This window comes from Acanthopagrus latus, chromosome 8 (genome assembly GCF_904848185.1).
Source record: "Acanthopagrus latus isolate v.2019 chromosome 8, fAcaLat1.1, whole genome shotgun sequence".
NCBI lineage: Eukaryota > Metazoa > Chordata > Actinopteri > Spariformes > Sparidae > Acanthopagrus > Acanthopagrus latus.
This window is the reverse complement of record NC_051046.1, coordinates 24277031-24296821: the sequence shown is the minus strand read 5'-3', so window position 1 is coordinate 24296821 and position 19791 is coordinate 24277031. Positions and strand designations below refer to the sequence as shown.

Here is a 19791-nt window from a genome sequence, read left to right as displayed (position 1 = left end):
TGTGTGTGTGTGTGTGTGTGTGACTCAGGTGAATGTGTTTCTAGGTTAGTTAGCGGTCTGTCAGTCCACCAAACCTCATTCTTATAAATAGATGGTATCGCCGCTGGCATGCACACAATGGGACCACACCACTGTGTGTGTGTGTGTGTGTACGTGTGTGTGTGTTTGTGTGTGAGCCCTCATGCCAGCATGTGTGCATATGAGGTGTACTGTATGTGTGCGTTGGCATGGTGTTGTTGTTTATCTAACGTTCTGCCTGACAGCTGGTTCTCATTTCTGAGTGAACAAACAGCAGACAAGATGGACAGAGAACAGGATGGAGGAGAGAGAGATGAGGAATTTCTTACATAGGCAATGGAACCAGTAACCCTCATGCTTAGTGCCTTGCTCTATAGTATGTGTTGACTAGAGTTTATGAAGGAACAGAGTGAATAGAATCAGAGGAAATCAGGGCACATGGAGATAAAAGGCTTGTTGAGAAAGAGTTCAAAATGGGAGAAAAAGGGGAATGTGGTAAGAGGAAGCAGATGCCAGCCCTCCTCTGCCACATGGTGTATGTGTGTGAGGGAGACAGAATGTGTTTGTTGTTGCATCTATGTGTCTGTTCATGTCTTCTGGCCCTTTCTGTTTCTGTGGAAGCATGTTGTCATACACCTTATTGGTAAATACTATGACACTAATATATCAAGTCTGGAAGTGGACAAGTCCCCATTGCTTCAGTGACACATTTGAATTATACTGCCCTAATAATGAAACAGCTTCCTAATAAGCCCTTTTTTTTACATTTGAAAAGGGCATCTAAAAATCAGGAAAAGCAGGTGCACTTAGAATTGACAAGCATTTACTTGATAAAGCGTGCCCCTGGCTGATATTTCAACTTTATATAGAGACAGTGAGTACATGGCAGACCAAGATGTTCACCAGAAGTGGATCGAGAATGTTGTGATTATTACTGTAGATATTAGATATTAATTCATATTTTTTACCGGCAATATTTGTCTCTCCACCAGTTTTCTGTGGAGGACACTTGTGGAAACAATTATGACTAATACTTCGCTAATTGGTGATGCATTGGCAGCACTTTGAAGTGTCAGTGTCCTGTTATCAGGTAAAATGCCATCTGAAGTTAGGTGACTGGGTGCTCTGGAATATTCACCCTTAATTTGCCCAAGGCATTATAGGGGCAAGAATAAGGTGTATACCTTGGCCAATGGATCCCCATCTGGAACGCCCTTGTATCGTATTCAGCGAGGGATTGATTGTATGTTGCTCAAATCTCTCTCTCCCCTCACTTACTGTCATCTCCTGTCATCTGTCTTTATAGCAGTGACTCATCGCTGCCTCATACTTTCGTCTCCTTTGCCATCATTAACTAAACCTTGATACCACAGCAGAGTGCAGTACTGCCTTAGATATCTGTTTTCTTCTGAAAAATGGATCCACCCCCCAATAACACTGGAAAAAGAGTTCTATATCTTAGTTGAAAGCCTCTTCAACAACATCTCAGTATTGTACTCCTCCTACTTGACTATGTTTGATAGCTGCATGCCTCAGCTACTAAAAAGTTATTTTGGAGCCCAGGTTAACTTTTTTCTTTTTCTACCCCATACTGACCTTGTCTTTACATGCTGAGCTGCTCTCTGTATGTTGATGTGTTAGCCACTGTTTGATGTTTGCAGACAGTGTATTACTGTTTCCTGTGTGGTAGCAACAAACTTGTCATCTGCCAGCTCACTGTCCACCCACCCCCATCCTTAGCCCCCTGCCCCTAACCTTCTGCCCTCAAACACACTTGCACACACACACAAACACACACTGCCCATATGGAGCAGTTGGCGCCCAAAAGCGACCAAAGCAGCCGGACCCATTCCCAGGGCAGAAGGTGAGGGTCCCCACAGCCTGCTTGGTGTGTGTGTGAATGCATGTGTTGTGTGTGTGTGTGTGTGTGTCCATCCATCGTGTCCTCAAGGGCTCAAGCCCCGGACAGACTGCCATATCGTCCTTTCTATCTGTCCTCGCTGCGGCATGTGTGGTTGTGTGTGTGTTTGTCCCGACAGACTGCGTCCCCTGTGAGCTACAAGGACAGCAGCAGAGGACTGTGGGTCCTCTGAGCACAGGCCAGGGTTGCAGCCGCGCGCTTAAGTATGAACTGCTGCACCCAGTTAACACCGAACCATCGAACCATTTTTACCATCTTTTGAAATCAAATTATCCCTACAGGAACAGAAAATATTTTAGTCAATTGTGATGACTTTCTGTGGAGCTGAGTTAAAAGAAATGTGTGTATTCTCTGTAACCCACCAATTCCACAGAAAAAACATATAGTCATGGACATGCGCCTGGTGGAATCAAGATGTTATTAGTGTAGGTTTCTGCTCCTACATTTTTCCACAGGTACACCAGACAGACTGCACATAGGCAAACTGTTTTGACTGGTCAAAAAAAAACTTCCTGCTGTGCAGTTCCCCTAATACATGGCAACCGGTAAACTCATATGATAATCAGAGAGCTATAAAGGGATCTTATTCCTGTATTTTCATGTCAAAATGTTCCATGTATAGCATTTTGATAAAACTTGGAGCACACTTCTAAAGCCAGGGAGTGGGTCATTTCTGCAGCCTGACCTCTTAACAAGCAGAAACACACATCATAAAATGTGTTTGGTAAAATTAAAGTTTTATCCAGTCATCTAAATGATTTGCAGTGATGCACAAAAAGAAAGCAGCCACTATTATTTTTGATTTGCGTGATGTTCTTTATAGATTTAGAGATTTATAGAAATAACCCTTTTTTGCGTAAAACTAGACAAAGTATTAGATAGTGAATTCAACTCTAATTGTGTTTGTGTGTGTGCGAGAGCAAAAATAAGAGCGAGTGTGTGCTGGGCTGCCCAGAGTGAGCCAAGGGTGGAAGTTGTTTTTCTGCCCCCTATGGTGAGTCTGGGGCTGTGTGTGTGTGCGTGCACGCCTGGGGCAGCCTGGGGCCATCGGAGGGGGCCTGGGGAGCCATGGAAGGAGGGATGGAGGGAGAGAGGGATGGAGGGAGAGGAGGTCAGTGGGAGTCTCCCTGGGAAAGGTGCAGGTCTGGGCTGGTGGCCAAACAGAAAGGTGGAAAGGAGAGTTAGATGGTCAGATGGAGTGGAGGGAGGATGAAGGAAGGGAGGGGAAGACAGGCTGATAGGAGGATCAAAATATGAGCAGGTAGACAGCTGAACCCAAGGTGAACATTACGTTCATTTAACTTGGGACAATGTCAGATAGAATGATACTTGGAGTAACAGCCCAGTAAGCATCATTATTTTCAATCTATCAGAAGGACATTCCTTGCTTAATCTGAATTGAGGTGTTGGATGAAAGTATTGGTTAAACATTCAATTCCTTTGATAATGAGAATGTTTAAACATTCAAGCCATGAACTGGTTTTTGTTGGAATACATTTTCTTTTGAATCTCAAGAAAACGTTATTGCTTCAAGCGTATTTAATTAATGAATTTCATTTTATTTAATCATTATTCCGTCCGAAATGGCAAGCTTCACTTTGCAGATCACCGCGTATTGTTCAAGTAAAATGTTTATTCTGAATCTCTCTGAATGCAACTGCAGGTAGTAGGCAGTCTGAGCACTTGGAGTAGCAGCACTGGGAGCTGAAACATTGTTGTTGCTACCAGCTGAGCTCCTTTGATTCGCACATCAAAGCAATAGCAAAGACAGAAAGCGCGACATACATGGATTATATTTCCATTTCAGGCATTTAGCAGACGCTGTTATCCAGAGCGAACTAATTGAACTAATGTTCTTGAGTGCTGGTTTCATGTCAGCCCATCCAGTTGCTTATTTCATCAGTTTGTCAGTTTACAGCCTCATGGCTAAAGCCAGCAAAAATCTGGAAACACTGTGCAATATTTCAAATTATCCCGATAAACTTTTTAGAATGGTTGATTGATTTAATAATCATTACATTTGAAGATTACATTAGTCTCTAAAGTTTCTTTTAATAAGAGTTCCATCTTCTAAACTCTGAGGCTTTGATGTATTTTCCCTCTGTGTAACAGTCATGACAAAGTTACTGAGTTTAGATATGGGGGAAATAGACGGGGGAGGCAGAAACATAAAGAGAGATTGATCAGCGTGTGTGTCTCTTCATTAGAGTGTTTCACCAAGGCTGTGTCCTCCACACGTTGCCACACTGTCTGGCCTATTAGAGACACACGCGGGGAGTGTGTGTGTTGTTTGCATGCATGTGTTTGTGTGCGTCTGTCGTTTCAGGTAGACTCAGGCGGTCCGTTTAGTTCTTTTCGGCTCTTTTCCATTGTTTATTACAGACCCCTAGGTTCTCCTCTCTCCTTTCCTCCTCTTTTTTCTCGTCTCCCCTTTCATAGCGCCATCTCTTCCTGCTCCTCTGGAGTTCAGAGTCTGTCCATCTGGAACGTCTCCCCCCTCTCTCCCTCGGCCCCGTCCAGGCTGAGACACAGGGGTGAAGGCCAACACCAGTAGGGGAGAGACTGTTGGAGAAATGGAGGGACGGAGGGAGAGATGTCAGCGCTATAATGAGTAACAACATGAAAGCTGACGGAGGGAGGGAGCGATGGAAGGAGGTAGTGGAAGAGAGATGAAGACAGAAGAGTAGAGGGACTGCTGGGGACAGAGGGAGGGATGAAGGATAGAGGGAATGGATGGAAAAGGAGAGGACTGCAGAGTGAGAGATAAAGCGGGAGCGGAGCTGTTGGGGCCCTGTGGTCCTCCACTCCGCTCCTCTCGTTCGTTTTCATTCGCCAGAGAAGAACAGAAAGGAGGAGGAGGAGACGGGGGTAGGAACAGCGTGTGTCGGCGTCCGCCTGCTCCTGCCTGTTTTCTCTTTTTTTTTCAAACTACTTTTTCTCCCCTCTTTTTTTCTCTCCAATCCCCCTCCCTCAACCATCCATCCTCTTCATCTCCTCTTGAGGATTCTTCTCTAATTTAACTTTTCATTGAAATTTTCTCCGCTCCCCCCTCCCCATCCTCCAGTTTCTCCCAGTTGCCGTTCGGCCTTGTCTTGCCAGGTCCCCTCGCGGCCGGCTGACAAAGGCGCCGTTAAAAAGCCGTGTGATCCTCCATTTTAGCGCCAGCCACGCTAGTCAGAGGATTAGGGCTCTTTAATGACGCTAATCTCTCCTCCCCTTCTTTCTCAACACCCCTCCATCCCCCCCCTCAAAAAGAGATTTCTCCCTCTTGCTCGGTCTGAATCTCTCTCTTGTTCGATCTCTCCTGTTCTCTCTTGTCTGTCGTCCTCCTACTTTCCCACCCCACAAACTTCACCGTCTAAATGACTCATACTGGTGTGCATTTATTGGTCCACATGAGTCCAGACCAGCACTGTGAGGAGACACTTGCGCTGTTTTTTCAGAGGTTTATTTACTCCCTCATCTTCTCTACATGGCTTTTTCTAAGATGTCTTTGAGATTCAGTTTTTTGTTCCAAATTTTCAACAGTTTACCATTTTGGGTTTGAGTATTTCTTTGTATCTGGTGTCTCTCTCTCTGGCTGTTGTTAAGTCCTGTTTAGCACAGCTGAGAGAGAGATAGAAGGTGAGAGTGTACAATACATGTATTTGAGACAGTATCACTAATCTTTCTCAGACTACTGTTGAGCAGGCAGCAGGGGCTGTCTGGTTTGGCATTTCATAGACACCAGCCTTTCACCATGTAGATAGTACATTTATTTATTCAGAAAGAGGAACAGAATTGTCTGTTCTGCCTCGTAGCCACCTGTGAATTTAAAACAGGTTTTGTGAGGATGGATGGCTCAATAGCATGAGAAACTACATGTGAACAACTGTAGCAAGGTCAATGCAGCAGTGATAATGTATGATGCCACATGTACACTGATTAACATATGAAAAAACAAAAAAACTTACAGGACAAATAAAGTAGGATTGCAACTAATTATTAATTGTATTATCAATCAGTTGGTCACCTATTGTCACATCTCATGCGACACGGTGAAAATAGTAAAATAATTGATGGCTGAATTCCATTTAGTTTCCATCAGTTTCAGGGTCCTGGTATGATACTACTTCCTACTACATATACACTGCTATTGTATACGATAACAAGGCCAAATGTCAGCTGAGATTACATTTGACTGAATTGTTCTGTATTCAGGAGGAATTTGGATAAATCCCTTTTCTGCTCAAGTTTTCAGTTTTCTTTTATGTTTCTAGATAGATAGATTCTAGATTTACTTTTAATTTAATTATATCTATTCATAAATATTCAATTTACAATTATGTTAAACAAAAAAATTTGCAACGCCTCCCTCCTGAATGTTAATTATCAAAATTGTTGACAATTACTTTTGTTGATCTATCCTAGATTGATTAGGGATTAACTTCCAAATAGTTTCAGTGCTGTTATTTAGATCTCCAAGTCATCAGAGCATCTATAATTGCATGGTAGTCTGTTTTATTTACAGCTCTGTGTCTGCTGGTATTATCGCCTGTGTTTTGATGTGAAGATTACAGCTCAATAAGTCAATGAATATTGTCTCTGTCTGTCCAGTGTAATGCCTCATGTGATTGTGAAGTTTTCTAAGAGAAATGGTAAGAATAAAGAAATTACAGTATTGTATTCATAAAACAAATATTTTTCAGAGTTGACCAAAAATAATTATTTTTTCTTCCATTTTTTTTTAGCATCTTCCTCTCTAGTCTCTATCTCACCCTTGCTGTTAGGCTTCATGTTGATAACTCTATTCCTTAAATTTTCTAAAGCCTTTTTTTTATTTTCATTCTTGCTTCCAGTCAAATTTATAAGTCATGCTTTTTACAATTTTTTTAACCTGGACCCCCCTGCAGAGTTCTATTTGCTCATCGCAGTGCCTACATTTTCTCGCCGATCGATTCATCACAAGAATCTGTTTTCCACCCCCTCTCTGCAAGGCGCAATACACAGTAGACTAGACACACAGAAGACACACAAGATTGGGGTAGGAGTTGGTTGAGGTGTGTGCTTTGGAGAGGTTTCTAAAATTATCAGGAGAAGCTTCTCCTCTTCACATGTGTCTGTTTGCATTGCAGAAATATTGGCTCAAATCACTTCAGACCTTCTCTCAGTCCTATCACTCTAGTTTCCTTATTTTCCCTCTTTGATTTGTTGCTGGCCTAGTTGATGTAGCTATCAGATAAAAGCAAAGAAAACAGCCTTCCCTCTCGCTTCATCTGCTCTCTTCTTTACATTTTTCAGGCAAATGCTAAATAGTCGTACTGTGCTGCTTCACAGAGCGCACAAAGAGGAACAGAACAATATCAAGCATTATTCAGCCCCCTCTTTTGTCGCCTGGAATTCATTCTGAAGTGTCTATTAAAGGAGTCGTGGCCTTTTTGTCGCCTCTGTGCCAGACTACACAGGAGGGTGAAAAGAGAGAGAGGGAGAGAGAAAGGGGGAGGAAAAAAGGGAAAATAGCAATGCATAATCTCCTATGTATGACAGATAAAGGGAGTGAATATCGCCATCTTTCCGCTCTGCTCTCCACATCTCCTAATCGCTTTTCCGACGTTTCAATCTGCCAAGGCCCTAATGAAAATATGATGAGGCGGATCTATGGTCCTTGGGGACGGATGGAGGGATGGGAGGGGAGGGGAGGTGAGGGGAGGGATGGAACGAGGGATGGCTGCAGAGGGAGGATGAAGGGAGAGAAAATACACTCTGTCCTTATTTCTGGGCTCCGTCGGGGATACATAGTTCTTGGAGCTTTCTATTTAGATGTTGCTGCTGCCGGAGTGTGTCTCTCTCTTCTTTTTCATTCTCTCTCTCTCTCTCTTTATCTCTGCCATCCTCATTTCCCTCTGTATGTGTGTGTGTGTGTAACCAGGATAAATGTGTTTATTTTTTTTGTTTATATCCTCTTTTTCTCATTTGAACTCCCACAGGCTGCCTCTCCTGCCTTCTGCCTTCCAAGAAAGATGTTACTTCTTCTTAATCATTCTAATGCTCCCTGTTTCACCCCCACTTTTTTCTGTCTGCTCGCCTGTCTCTATTTTTTGTAAATCCTGCAGCTGTGTACAAAAAATGTATTTGTGTTTTCTTGCTGCAGATGATTCTTTTCCTTTTTTTAATTTCCTGTGTCTGTTTCCCGCTCTGTCAGATGGTGATGATGACCCCGCAGGGCTGTCCTGGGTGCCTTCCTCGCCCTCCAGTAAAGACGTGGCATCGCCTTCACAGATGCCCGATGGCTGCTGCGACCTCGGCATGGCAACCGGCGGTGAGGAGGAAGGAGGTGCTGGTCTGCCGTACCCCTGCCAGTTCTGCGACAAATCCTTCAGGTATAAATATCACACGTGTGGTTTCCTGTGGTGACATCTCGGTGCACTGACACAACTGGTGTATTGTAGACAATGAGACTAATGTCATATTTTGCTGCATCCCTATATTCCACTCATGAATATCAGTGTGTACATGAATAAACAGTATTCTCAATATTACCATGGTAACACGGACCACTAAGGCAAACAGAGAAAGGAGCGAGGTGAATACATTTCTCACTTACATCTCCAGGGAATATCTCAAGACCCACTTTAAGAACAGCTGTCACACACACCATAAAGTCATCATCATAGTCCTCTATATTACTCATGTTGCTTCGCTGTCCTCTCTATTCTTCTGTTCATTGCTTTTGGCTGAAAAATGCATTAAACGATAAAGCAAAGTCACTGTTGAACTCTCCTTTGAAACTAAAGGTCACCAGGTTACTGTCTGCATATTTTGGCAATGATGTTCTATTTTGTCAAGCTGAAATAAAAGGTTCATCATTTTTGTTATGTGACTGTGTGAATGACTGTTCATCATCTTCCTCCTCATGGTCCTCCTCAGCCGTCTGAGCTACCTGAAGCGCCATGAGCAGATCCACAGCGACAAGCTGCCTTTCAAATGTACCTTCTGCAGCCGTCTGTTTAAACACAAGAGGAGCAGAGACCGCCATGTCAAACTCCACACAGGTACATGATAAATGGATCCTAATTTCTGTCAGGCCTGTTAAATATATGTTAGGGTTGTCACAATACTGGAATTTCTGACTTGGATAGAATACCTTAAAGAAGTTTCAAAATTGACTTTATTTGAAACCATAGGGGAAAATAGACACAATTTTGGGGCACAAAATATCAGATTTTTATTGAAAAATGTATATAATTAGGCTCTTGTGCTGTGTGTTTAGCAAACAACATGTTAATTAACTTCTAGAGGTGGGTCTGTATAAGCACTACAGCAACATGTATCAACTTGCTGTTGGAGAGGAGAGTGAAAAAGCAGGGCACTACTAGAGTGTCTATACTGCCAAAAATGAGTACAGAAACCATGTGTATTGATATTTCAATACTTTTGACATCACTAGTATGCATAGATATATTAAGACCTGATGGGTAGGAGATTCACAGTAATTCAGAACTTCTTTTTTTTTTTTTTTTTGGAGAAAGAAATTCAAGAATAAGTTCACCAGCATCAGACTGGAGTTTGAGATTTACTGTCAGTGCCACAATATAATTTGTGTATATTTTTTCTTAAATCTATTATTGGTTATAGGGGATAAGAAGTATAGTTGTCAGGAGTGTGAAGCTGCATTCTCCCGCTCTGATCACCTCAAGATCCATCTGAAGACACACAGGTAACTGCTTCTGATACTATTATCATGAAATCTGTACTTGATGACTTGATCTTTCAATGTAATTTTGATCTGTAAGCGATTTTTTTGTGCCTCATGACTGTCTCATTGTATTCACTTCCAGCTCCAGCAAACCGTTTAAATGCAGTGTGTGTAAGCGGGGCTTCTCTTCCACCTCATCTCTGCAGAGCCACATGCAGGTAAACAGTTGATATATTTTCATAAAAGGAGGAAGCCCTACTTTGTTGTGATCATATGAAACCTTTTTTGCATCCTTAAATCCTGGCTTCTCTCTGACTCCGACAGGCTCACCGCAAGAACCGAGAGCACCTTGCACTGAGGAGTGAGAGGGATGGTGGGAAGAAAGGAGCAGGAGGAGATGGTGACCTGGAGCAGGACCTGTATATGTGTGATTACTGCGAGGAGACGTTCAGCCAGACGGATGAGCTTGAGAAACACGTCCTGACCAGACACCCCCAGCTGTCCGACAGAGCCGACTTGCAATGCATCCACTGTCCTGAGATCTTTCTAGACGAGCCCTCACTCCTCACGCATATTGAAACACAGCATGCCAACCGCAAACACAAGTACTGCAGAGCTTTGCTTCTTTAAAGTTTTCAAACCACTGATTTTACTCAATTTGGACCACAGCGATGGAACTTGGCATTTAAACTGTTCTTTTGCTGTATCCCCAGATGTCCTGTCTGCTCAGAACAGTTCCCATCCGTGGAGGATGTCTACTGCCACCTAGACAGCCATCGTCAGCCTGACTCCTCCAATCACAGCGCTGCCAGTCCTGACCCTGCACTGGGTAGTATTGCTTCAATGAGCTCAGCCACACCAGACTCTAGTGCTAGCCTGGAGAGAGGCTCCACGCCAGACTCTACCCTAAAGCCAAGCCAGGGCATTGAACGAGGCCGCAGAAGAGGCACTGACAGTGTGGAGGAGATTGGGATAAGCCTGGGTCATCAAGGTGGAGGTATGGTACAGTAATGATAGCCAACACTTAGTTTGAAAGCTTAGATTACCTCTGTGTGTTTCTAATTTAGCAGTTTGTCTTTTCCTATAGGTGTAGGGAACTGGGCTAAAGTGACATATTCCTGCCCTTACTGCTCTAAGAGAGACTTCCATAGCCTTGCGGTGTTGGAGATCCATTTGAAGACCATCCATGCAGATAAGCCGCAGCAGAGCCATACATGTCATATCTGCTTGGACACCCTGCCAACGCTCTACAACCTTAATGAACATGTGCGCAAAGCTCACCGTGGCAGTGGAGGAACCGTGGGTGCTGCATCAGCAGCTTTCCCCCTCTTGCAGTTCACTAATGTTACAGCTTTCCACTGTAACTACTGCCCAGACATGTTTGGAGACATCAACTCTCTGCAGGAACACATCAGAGTATCGCATTGCTTGCCCGGTGGCATTGTGGCAGGGTCCACCACATTAGGTGCGATGTTGAAGTAGTAAAACATGGTTGTCTTTTGATTAGTATTTAGTTATGTAATTTAAGGAACACTAACAATGTAATTTAATTTCCCAATTCTAGAAGGGAATCATGCCTTCTTCTGCAACCAGTGCTCCATGGGATTCTTGACGGAGTCTTCGTTGACAGAGCACATCCAGCAGACGCACTGCGCCTCTGCTGGAGGGGGTGGAGGTGCATCCGGGGGAGCCGTGGCCAAACTGGAGTCTCCTGTACTACAGGCTGGATCGCAGTCCTTCATGGAGGTGAGATCCAAGGATTAGTCAAGAAAAAAACCTCTTATCAGAGTTGATAAGAATTAGCTGTAGCTTGCCTGTCGTGCATGTGTCAAAGGTAATACTAATCAGCAGTTGAGCTAATGAGCAGTAAGCTGGTTGCTAGTTCATTAGGTGGTTTGCTGTACTTTGTCATAAGCCCAGTGAAGTGTTAAATTAAGCTTATTGCTAAGGTAAATTCAGATTAAAGATCCTTGATAATTTTACTGTATTAAATTGATCAATCTGCAGTTACTGCAGGTTACTGCTGGCTACATTAATTCATGGAGGCTGCATTAAAGATTTTTAATTTCTGGTTTCTTGGTCACAGATTCTGGCCAACAGCTTTCTAGTTCACAACCAACATTTGATGTGGACAGATTCCTTGATTCTTATATGTTCTTATTTATTGTATTAAAACTTTAAAAGAGACTTGGCTTTTTTATGTTTCTGTTTCCTAATAATTGATGAGTTAATCCATTGGTTTATCTTCAGTGATAACTTTAAAGTTTATGACTCATCTCCCATCTCATCTTCTCTGTTCTTCCAAAAACCAAATGATATGAAATAAGAGGTGTTTGTCAATGAATAACTATCTTAGATAAGTAAAGAATTATTGTCCATGTCCAGGTTTACTCCTGCCCTTACTGCACCAACTCTCCTATCTTCGGCTCGCTCCTCAAGCTCACCAAGCACATAAAGGAGAACCACAAGAACATCCCACTGGCTAACAACAAACGCCAGGCGAAGGTTGCCGACCTAAGCCCCGCCTCCTCTGATGTAGAGATCTCTTCCCCAAAACGCCACAGACTGGGAGGTGATTCCACCCCCTCCATGGGGAGCAATGGTGACTACCCGTGCAACCAGTGCGACCTGCGGTTCGCCAGCTTCGAGGGTTTCCAGGCCCACCTCAAGTCACACCTCGAGATGCTGCTGAGGCGCCAGTCCTGCCCGCAGTGCAACAAGGAGGACTTTGAATCGCAGGAGGCATTGCTTCAACACCTGACAGTGCACTACACCACCACGTCGACGCAGTACGTGTGTGAGAGCTGTGATAAGCAGTTCTCCTCAGTAGATGACCTGCAGAAGCACTTGCTGGATATGCACACTTTTGTCCTTTACCACTGCACACTCTGTCAGGAGGTGTTTGACTCTAAAGTCTCCATACAGGTGAGTGAGACGTCATCTTCATTTGGGTAATATAGTTTTCTTTTTTCTTTTTACAAAAGATACTAACATCAGTGCATGCACAAGAAAATTTGGGCTGTAAAATAAAAAAAGAAATGGTGAAATAAACCACCTTGGATTGTTTCTTTATTCCACCTCTGCCATTCAGGTGCATTTGGCAGTGAAGCACAGCAATGAGAAGAAGCTCTTTCGCTGCACAGCCTGTGCCTGGGACTTCAGGAAGGAGACAGATCTTCAGGTCCATGTTAAACATAACCACCTGGGCCAGAGGTCAGGCCTTCCAGGGGGACTTGGAGGAGGTACAGCACACCATTCCTTGGGTCATGGGCTATGATTGATCATGTTGTTGAAAACAAAATAGAAGAGAATATAATACAGACGTGTGAAAATAAACATTGACCAAAGAAAGAAAGTACAGACTACTGAAAGAAAATGTGGAGACTTGACAGTGGTCTTTTAGGGTAAATTAATGTTATATTTGCATGTCTCACAGCACTGAAGCCCCGGAAGTGCATCTTCTGTGGAGAGACGTTTGGAACAGAGGTGGAACTGCAGTGCCACATCACCACACACAGCAAGAAGTTCACATGTCGCTTCTGCGGCAAAGCTTTCCACGCCATATCCCTGCTTGAGAGACACCTGAGGGAGAAGCACTGTGTCTTCGATGGCGGTAACATCACTGGCAATGGAGGCGGCACAGGGAGTAGTGGGAGTCAGAACGGGACGCCCAATGGGCTGGCGCAAACCTCCAAGCGAGGAGGAGGAGGAAGTGGTGGCAATGGAGGTGCAGGAGGCGTTGAAAGAGCAACAGTGGCGGCTGCTGAACAAGCCGACCTGCAGAACATGTTGCTGAAGAGCGGAGGAGGAGCAGGTCAGGGAGGAGATACGGCCAACAGTCATGAGGCGAGCGGGGGTGAGGAGGAGCTGGACAATGCAGAGCCCATGTATGCCTGCGATATCTGCGGGGCGGCCTATACCATGGAGTCACTTCTGCAGAACCACCGGCTGCGTGACCACAACATCCGACCGGGAGAAGATGATGCTGGTAGGATTTCTGTTGATTTATTTCTTAATACGATATGTAGAAATAGTCTTTTTTTAAAGTACATTTTTACATCAGTGGTTAATCATGAATTTTAAGTCCTATAAATCTAAGTATAAATATAGATAATATATCTATAATGATGCGAGTGATTTTGTACACCAGGTACTCGAAAGAAGAAGGCAGACTTCATCAAGGGGAACCACAAGTGCAATGTTTGCTCCAGAACATTCTTCTCTGAGAATGGTCTTCGTGAGCACGCTCAGACCCATCGTGGCCCCGCCAAACACTACATGTGTCCAATATGTGGAGAGCGCTTCCCCTCTCTGCTAACCCTCACTGAACACAAGGTAGTGTACTTTAGTGGTATCTGTTTCAGCATGTCATTCAGAGGTTTATAGGCAGAGAACAAATTTAGTCAGTGGATTTCCTCACATGTATATCAAAACAGCCATCTGTGTGTTTTTATCTTGTGTGACTGTTTTTGTAGCTTGTGTCTTTTGATCCTGAAACTTCTTGCTTTGAATTTAGACTTAAAAACATGTTAAATTGTCCTCTGAGAGGCAATTTGTGCTGTGCCACGCCATACAAAAAACCTTTGCATATTCAAAGATGTATTGTGAAATGCCACCATAGCTGTTACACTGCAGTTGTTAGAACAAAAATGTTTTTATGTGTTCCTATAATAGACTATGATTCTTGATGCTTCAGGGTGCAGTCTTGCTATTTCATAAAAATGCTGTTAATTTTGTGCATTGTTTTAGTTTTGATAAAAGACTGTGGTAGTATTACTTATTACTTTCTATATTTTACCTGTCTGCAGGTGACCCACAGTAAGAGCCTGGACACAGGGACCTGTAGAATCTGCAAGATGCCCCTGCAGAGTGAGGAGGAGTTTATAGAGCATTGCCAGATGCACCCTGACCTCCGCAACTCCCTCACCGGCTTCCGCTGTGTCGTCTGCATGCAGACTGTCACCTCCACCCTGGAGCTGAAGATCCATGGCACTTTCCACATGCAGAAGCTCTCCACTGGCTCTGGGCTTGGAGGAGCTGTGGCGGGAGGTGGAAATGGAGTGGGAGGAGGAGGAGGGAACGGCTCAGCCTCTTCATCCCCAAACGGGCAGCTGCAGCAGCATAAGCTGTATAAATGCGCCTTCTGCCTAAAGGAGTTCAAAAACAAGGGGGAGATGGTGAAACTGGATGTCAATGGCCTGCCTTATGGCCTCTGTGCTGGCTGCATGAGCCGGTAGGTAGCCATCTTATAGAGCCTGTGGATAATTGTGTGGGCTAACATAGACATACTAACAGTTGATAACTATTATGGTCTCTTGATATACCCTGTAAGTTGAAAGATTTTTTTTTTTTTTTTTTTTTTTTTTTTACCTTTTCCAACAAAAATGTTCTAGTATTTCAAAAGTGCATGTGAGAAAGGAAACCCTCTTTCTTAAACACACAGTATAGCAACATGAAATTGACTCGAGTTTTTGTTGTAAAATTTTGATGTAAAAATTCAATCAAATCAGGGGCACAAACGGTCAGAGTCCCAGCCACGGAGGCGTCGCCACGCCTGGTGACATGCAGGGAGAGAAGGCCATGGCAGGGCTGAGGTGTCCAGAGTGCGGGGTGAAGTTTGAAAGCCTGGAGGACTTGGAGAGTCACGTCCAGACAGATCACCCTGAGGTCAGCCCTGAAACCAGTGCAGCAGGAAAGAAGTCTGAAGCTTCACCTGCGCCTAAGGTGAGGTAGCACAAACTGGGAGATAAACCCTGTTATTGAAGTTGGTCTGGTTCTGCTGAGAGTCACTGAATCAGGATTGTATCTTAAATGTAAAGGTATCTGTTGTGCTTCTTAACAAAACCATGACATAAAGTGAACAGCAGTAAGAGTGCAGTGAGGTAGTTGAAACATTTCACAGTATAATTATGGTCTGTCCTAAATTTCACGTTGATAAGAAAACAGCGTTTAACGGATGGAGACATTTTCCGGAGTGCAGGAATCTCACAAATCATGCTGAACTGTATGTTTGCATGAGTAGTGTGTGTTTGAAGTGTTGGTGCGTTCTAGTGCCTTTGTGTCTGTAGCTCGCATACGTGTGCTTGTGTGTATGTCGGTGTGTGTCAGCTGAGCCCCACTGGGTCCTGCGGCTGGGGCGTGCTGAGGCATTGTGGGAGCTGTTCGCTCTACTTGATATTGACAGTCAGGCTCCCCGGGACTTGCCGCGTGTCTATGTGCGAGAGAGTGTGTACTTGCAAGGAAGCGGTGTGTGTGCGTGTGTGTGTGTGTGTGTGTGTGTGTGTGTGTGTGTGTGTGTGTGTTAGAGACAGTTCCCAGGGACGTTCTGTCTTACCTGCACCTTTGTTTCTGCTTAGTCTAACAGCACAAAGCAGACAAAGTAGGATTCCGTGTGTGTGTGTGTGTGTGTGTGTGTGTGTGTGTGTGTGTGCGCGTGTGTGTGTGTGTGTGTGTGTGTGTGTGTACTCAGTCTTGCAGGCTGAAGCAGCAGAGAGATAGTGGAAGTGGGGCCTTTGTGTATTTTGTATGTGTTTGTGCATGAGTGATCGCTGTGTGCTGTGAATGGATAAGCAGAGCCTCTGCTTCTCTCTCTCATTGTTTCAGTGTCTCTCACCCTTGTTTCTCTGGCTCTTTCTGTGTCTCTTTCTTTCTCTCTTGTCCTCCTTTCTTCTACACTCATTCCTCCTGTTTCTGTTTCATTGCTTCTTCCCTTAATCTTTTTTCCTCGTCATGCCCTCCATATTAATTTCTCTGTGTCTTTCTCTGATTCTCTGCAGAGGTCTTGCACCCTGTGTCTGTGTGTCTGTGTGTGAATGTGTGTGTGTGTGTGTGTGCGCGCGCTTACCTCTACTTCCCTCCACCAAATCTCCAAAGACTTTGACTTTCAGTCTTATTTGATTGGGGTGAGACGACGTAGTGTTCACATGTCTCTTACATTGAGAAATGAGAGCAAAACACAAAATAAATCATTTTTATTTTGTTTAAATGCTCTAATACAGTTATCAATAAGTGTAAGGGTCTGTTTTTTGTGTTTACAGTATGAGTGCATGTGTTTTTCTGATCAACAGTGGAATATGGAAATACAGGAAGATATTTGTGTTTTTGATTTCACAAGAGAATGTTTGTGTTTTTAAGTTTTACTCAGCAGAATGAACAGCTCTGTGACAGATATTTTTGTGTCTTTTATCTTACAGAAAAAGACCTACCAGTGTATTAAATGCCAAATGACGTTTGAGACAGAAAGGGAGATCCAGATTCATGTCGCCAATCACATGATCGGTGAGTGAAACGCAGCTCTTTCATTTTGTTTGTGTTTCTTTGAGTGAGTGTGTGGTTGTGTCTCCTGATTTAACAGCAAAGCTATGACAGTTGTGTTCCTCCTGCACACATTCAATAGCACTAGCACACACAGCAGATAACCAGAGCATCACACACATGTGAAGACACACAAACACAAAGGCAGAGAAGTGTGAGACAGACAGGTGAAGTGAAGAGAGGTCTTTCTGACTTGTCTGTCGTGCAATGTACCACTTGTCTGCAGTTTTGAGGGTTGGAAAACATGACTTGTAAAACAGCTGAAAGGATACATAAATGCATCCACTGAGTGTAAAGAGACATCTTTCAGGAGTTGCAGTGACATATAATCACTCTAGCATGAAACATCTGGCTAGTCATCACATAATGTGAATGTTTATAGCTTGGCAAGAATTAGATTGAAGACTGCATGTACTGAAAGTTTAATTCAGTATTTATATTGGTTCTGTCAGCATAAAGAATGTGATCTCTGTTGCTAATGAATTACAGGTATATGTATATAATACTTTGTGCTGGAATTGCCCATATAGGGAGAGAAAGCAACAGAACCAAAGCACTAGGTACTGAAGAGTTTTTTAAAAGTTTTTAAAGTTCGTTCCCAAGCCAACAATCTTAGTTTAAATAGACTTTTTTGTGAGGTTGAAAAGGACAACAAAAACATTGACACCCCTATTATACTGTCACTCTCCTGGAACAATGTAATGCATGATCAAAAACTAATGCATTGTAATGTATTTTGTAATGTGTGTAACTAAGACCAAGACACTTAAATTTGTCTGGCAAGATGCTTTTGCATAAAGTAAAATCAGCAAGAGACATCCAGAGCCCCTGTAGGAAGATAAGCTTCATCATTTTGGTCCCATTATCGCCTTTTAAGTGCTGAGAACAGATTATATAAAATTGTTTGTAAGAGCATCTCTTCTAAGTGTGTGTGCTTTCCTAAAAACTTGAGTTCTCTCCAAACTACCTCTGTAGTTTGGCTTCTATATTCTTTTATGAGCTTCCCCTGTGACAGTTTTTTCCGCTCGCTACTAATTTGCTGCCTTAGCATCTCTGTCGTCATGGAGATTAACGAGGTGGACCTGCGAGTTGTTCTGGGGAACAAATGCTCTGCATCCCCCACCCTCAGCCCCTTGCCAGACCTGACAGGCAATCCCACAGTCGCTGATGTACTCTGAGGTGTGTGTGTGTGTGTGTGTGTGTGGCTGTGTGTGAGTGCTTGCATGTGTGAATGCTGACATCGCTTTGAGTTGTCTAGTAATGTCTGGAGACATAAGAGGAGAGAGTTGAAACAGAAGTACAGCTGGAGTAACTTATACTTCATTCCCCCATGAACCCCGCATACATACACACTCTTTCTCTCACACAGTCATAGAATCTCTCCGCATCATGCACACATGAAAGAACGCACACTATTTATTATAGTTTCCACCATCTTTAACCAACTGTTTTTCTGGCCTTCTTTTTAACTTTTCACTGCATTACTGAATCTCTCTGTTTCTGTCCTCCTCTTCCTCTTGTCTTCCTCAGACCTTCTCCCCTCCCTGCTTCTCACCGTCTTTGATGCCCACCCATCAGCCGTCATCTCCCCTCCACCCTGAGAATCCTGCCTGTCATTTTGCCATTGCTCCCAGTTTCACCATGTTTCTCTTCATTGTCTGATGAAACTCATTCTTCTCTGCTTCTGTCTATCTCTCGCTCTTTTCCTGGATGACCCTCCCCCTCTCCATGCACGCACACGCACACACGCACACACGCACACACGCACACACGCACACGCGCATCCCCACACAGTGGTGGCAGTTTTGGGTTAATTAACGTGCTAATTGTGTGAAAACCCAGTGCCGATTAATTATGAAATTGAGGCAGATTATTTTTAAGAGCCTGCCCAGTTCCTATTATTACATTTCCTACAACACAGTTCATCCTCACCCCAAGCAAATACTAAATTGAAAGATTATTTGGTCTAAAAACATTTGTGGTGAGAATATTACGAAATAAAAAACATAGTAATTTCTCTGTCATATTCTCCCTTTTCACTTCCCTCTTTTTTCCCTTTATCTTTCTTGAGCTCTCTTTTATCTTCTGCCTTAACATGTGTAGTGTGTTATCACATCAAGTGCACAGTCATGAATAAAAGGTTTGATTGGACCCAGAACAAAATCATATCTGGCTTCATTGAGGGCTAATGTTGTTGAGTTTGCAAGCCAGTGTCACATTGTAGTGGCCAATCACATAAGCAAGCAATTGCTAGCAGGCAGTGTTAATGACCAAAAAACAAAGGGGTGAATGTTTCATGTGAAGTGTGCACCAGTTTAAATCCACAATAATGATCATCCTGGTTATTTATTGAAAGTAAACTTGTTTTTTTTTTAATCTGTCTATATGTGGACAAACAATCACTTGTATCAGCATTCTGGTAGCGTAGCAAAATTACCTTTTATCTTGTCCTTTCATGTATGATGATTGGCAAACTGCTTTTAGGTGCATTACCACCAGTTCTGGATGGGGGAGATTAAAATTAATGTTTCATCACATTAAATGACATTCACACACTGTCACATCACTCTGCAGCCAATTGTTGCAACGCCTGAATCTGTCTGAATATGGCCAATGATTTACCTGTAAGGTGAGGTCCCTCATAACAGCAGCAATTTTGTAATGTGTTACAGCAGTGTTCAGTTTGCACATTGATTAAGTCAGATGCAAACTATAGTACAATTAGTTTCAACCGGTAGACCAAATGTCGAGGCAGTGTATATGTTACAACACAAGCTCCTGACAGAGCTTTTCTCTCTGTCACCTAGCCTCTCTTGGTGTCTTTTCATTTTCTCTCTCTGAATCTCAGCTCATTTCAACTCAG

General features: G+C 43.4%; 1 protein-coding gene across 2 annotated transcripts in view; it reads left to right on the top strand.

The window, feature by feature from the left end:
* Positions 1 to 19791, top strand: part of znf423 (zinc finger protein 423) — a 144510-nt gene that overhangs the window by 55754 nt on the left and 68965 nt on the right. The window contains exons 4-19 of one of the 2 annotated variants that reach the window (XM_037107495.1): positions 8121 to 8298; positions 8846 to 8970; positions 9554 to 9635; positions 9757 to 9832; positions 9939 to 10219; positions 10328 to 10611; positions 10702 to 11079; positions 11179 to 11360; positions 12000 to 12539; positions 12706 to 12856; positions 13051 to 13602; positions 13765 to 13949; positions 14423 to 14847; positions 15125 to 15338; positions 16808 to 16892; positions 18459 to 19000. In XM_037107495.1, coding sequence (XP_036963390.1) covers positions 8121 to 8298; positions 8846 to 8970; positions 9554 to 9635; positions 9757 to 9832; positions 9939 to 10219; positions 10328 to 10611; positions 10702 to 11079; positions 11179 to 11360; positions 12000 to 12539; positions 12706 to 12856; positions 13051 to 13602; positions 13765 to 13949; positions 14423 to 14847; positions 15125 to 15338; positions 16808 to 16892; positions 18459 to 18529 — 3809 coding nt within the window. In that variant the 3' untranslated portion in view covers positions 18530 to 19000. Of the gene's footprint in view, positions 1 to 8120; positions 8299 to 8845; positions 8971 to 9553; positions 9636 to 9756; positions 9833 to 9938; positions 10220 to 10327; positions 10612 to 10701; positions 11080 to 11178; positions 11361 to 11999; positions 12540 to 12705; positions 12857 to 13050; positions 13603 to 13764; positions 13950 to 14422; positions 14848 to 15124; positions 15339 to 16807; positions 16893 to 18458; positions 19001 to 19791 lie in introns of those variants that run through there. The other variant, XM_037107494.1, reaches the window with a different exon arrangement.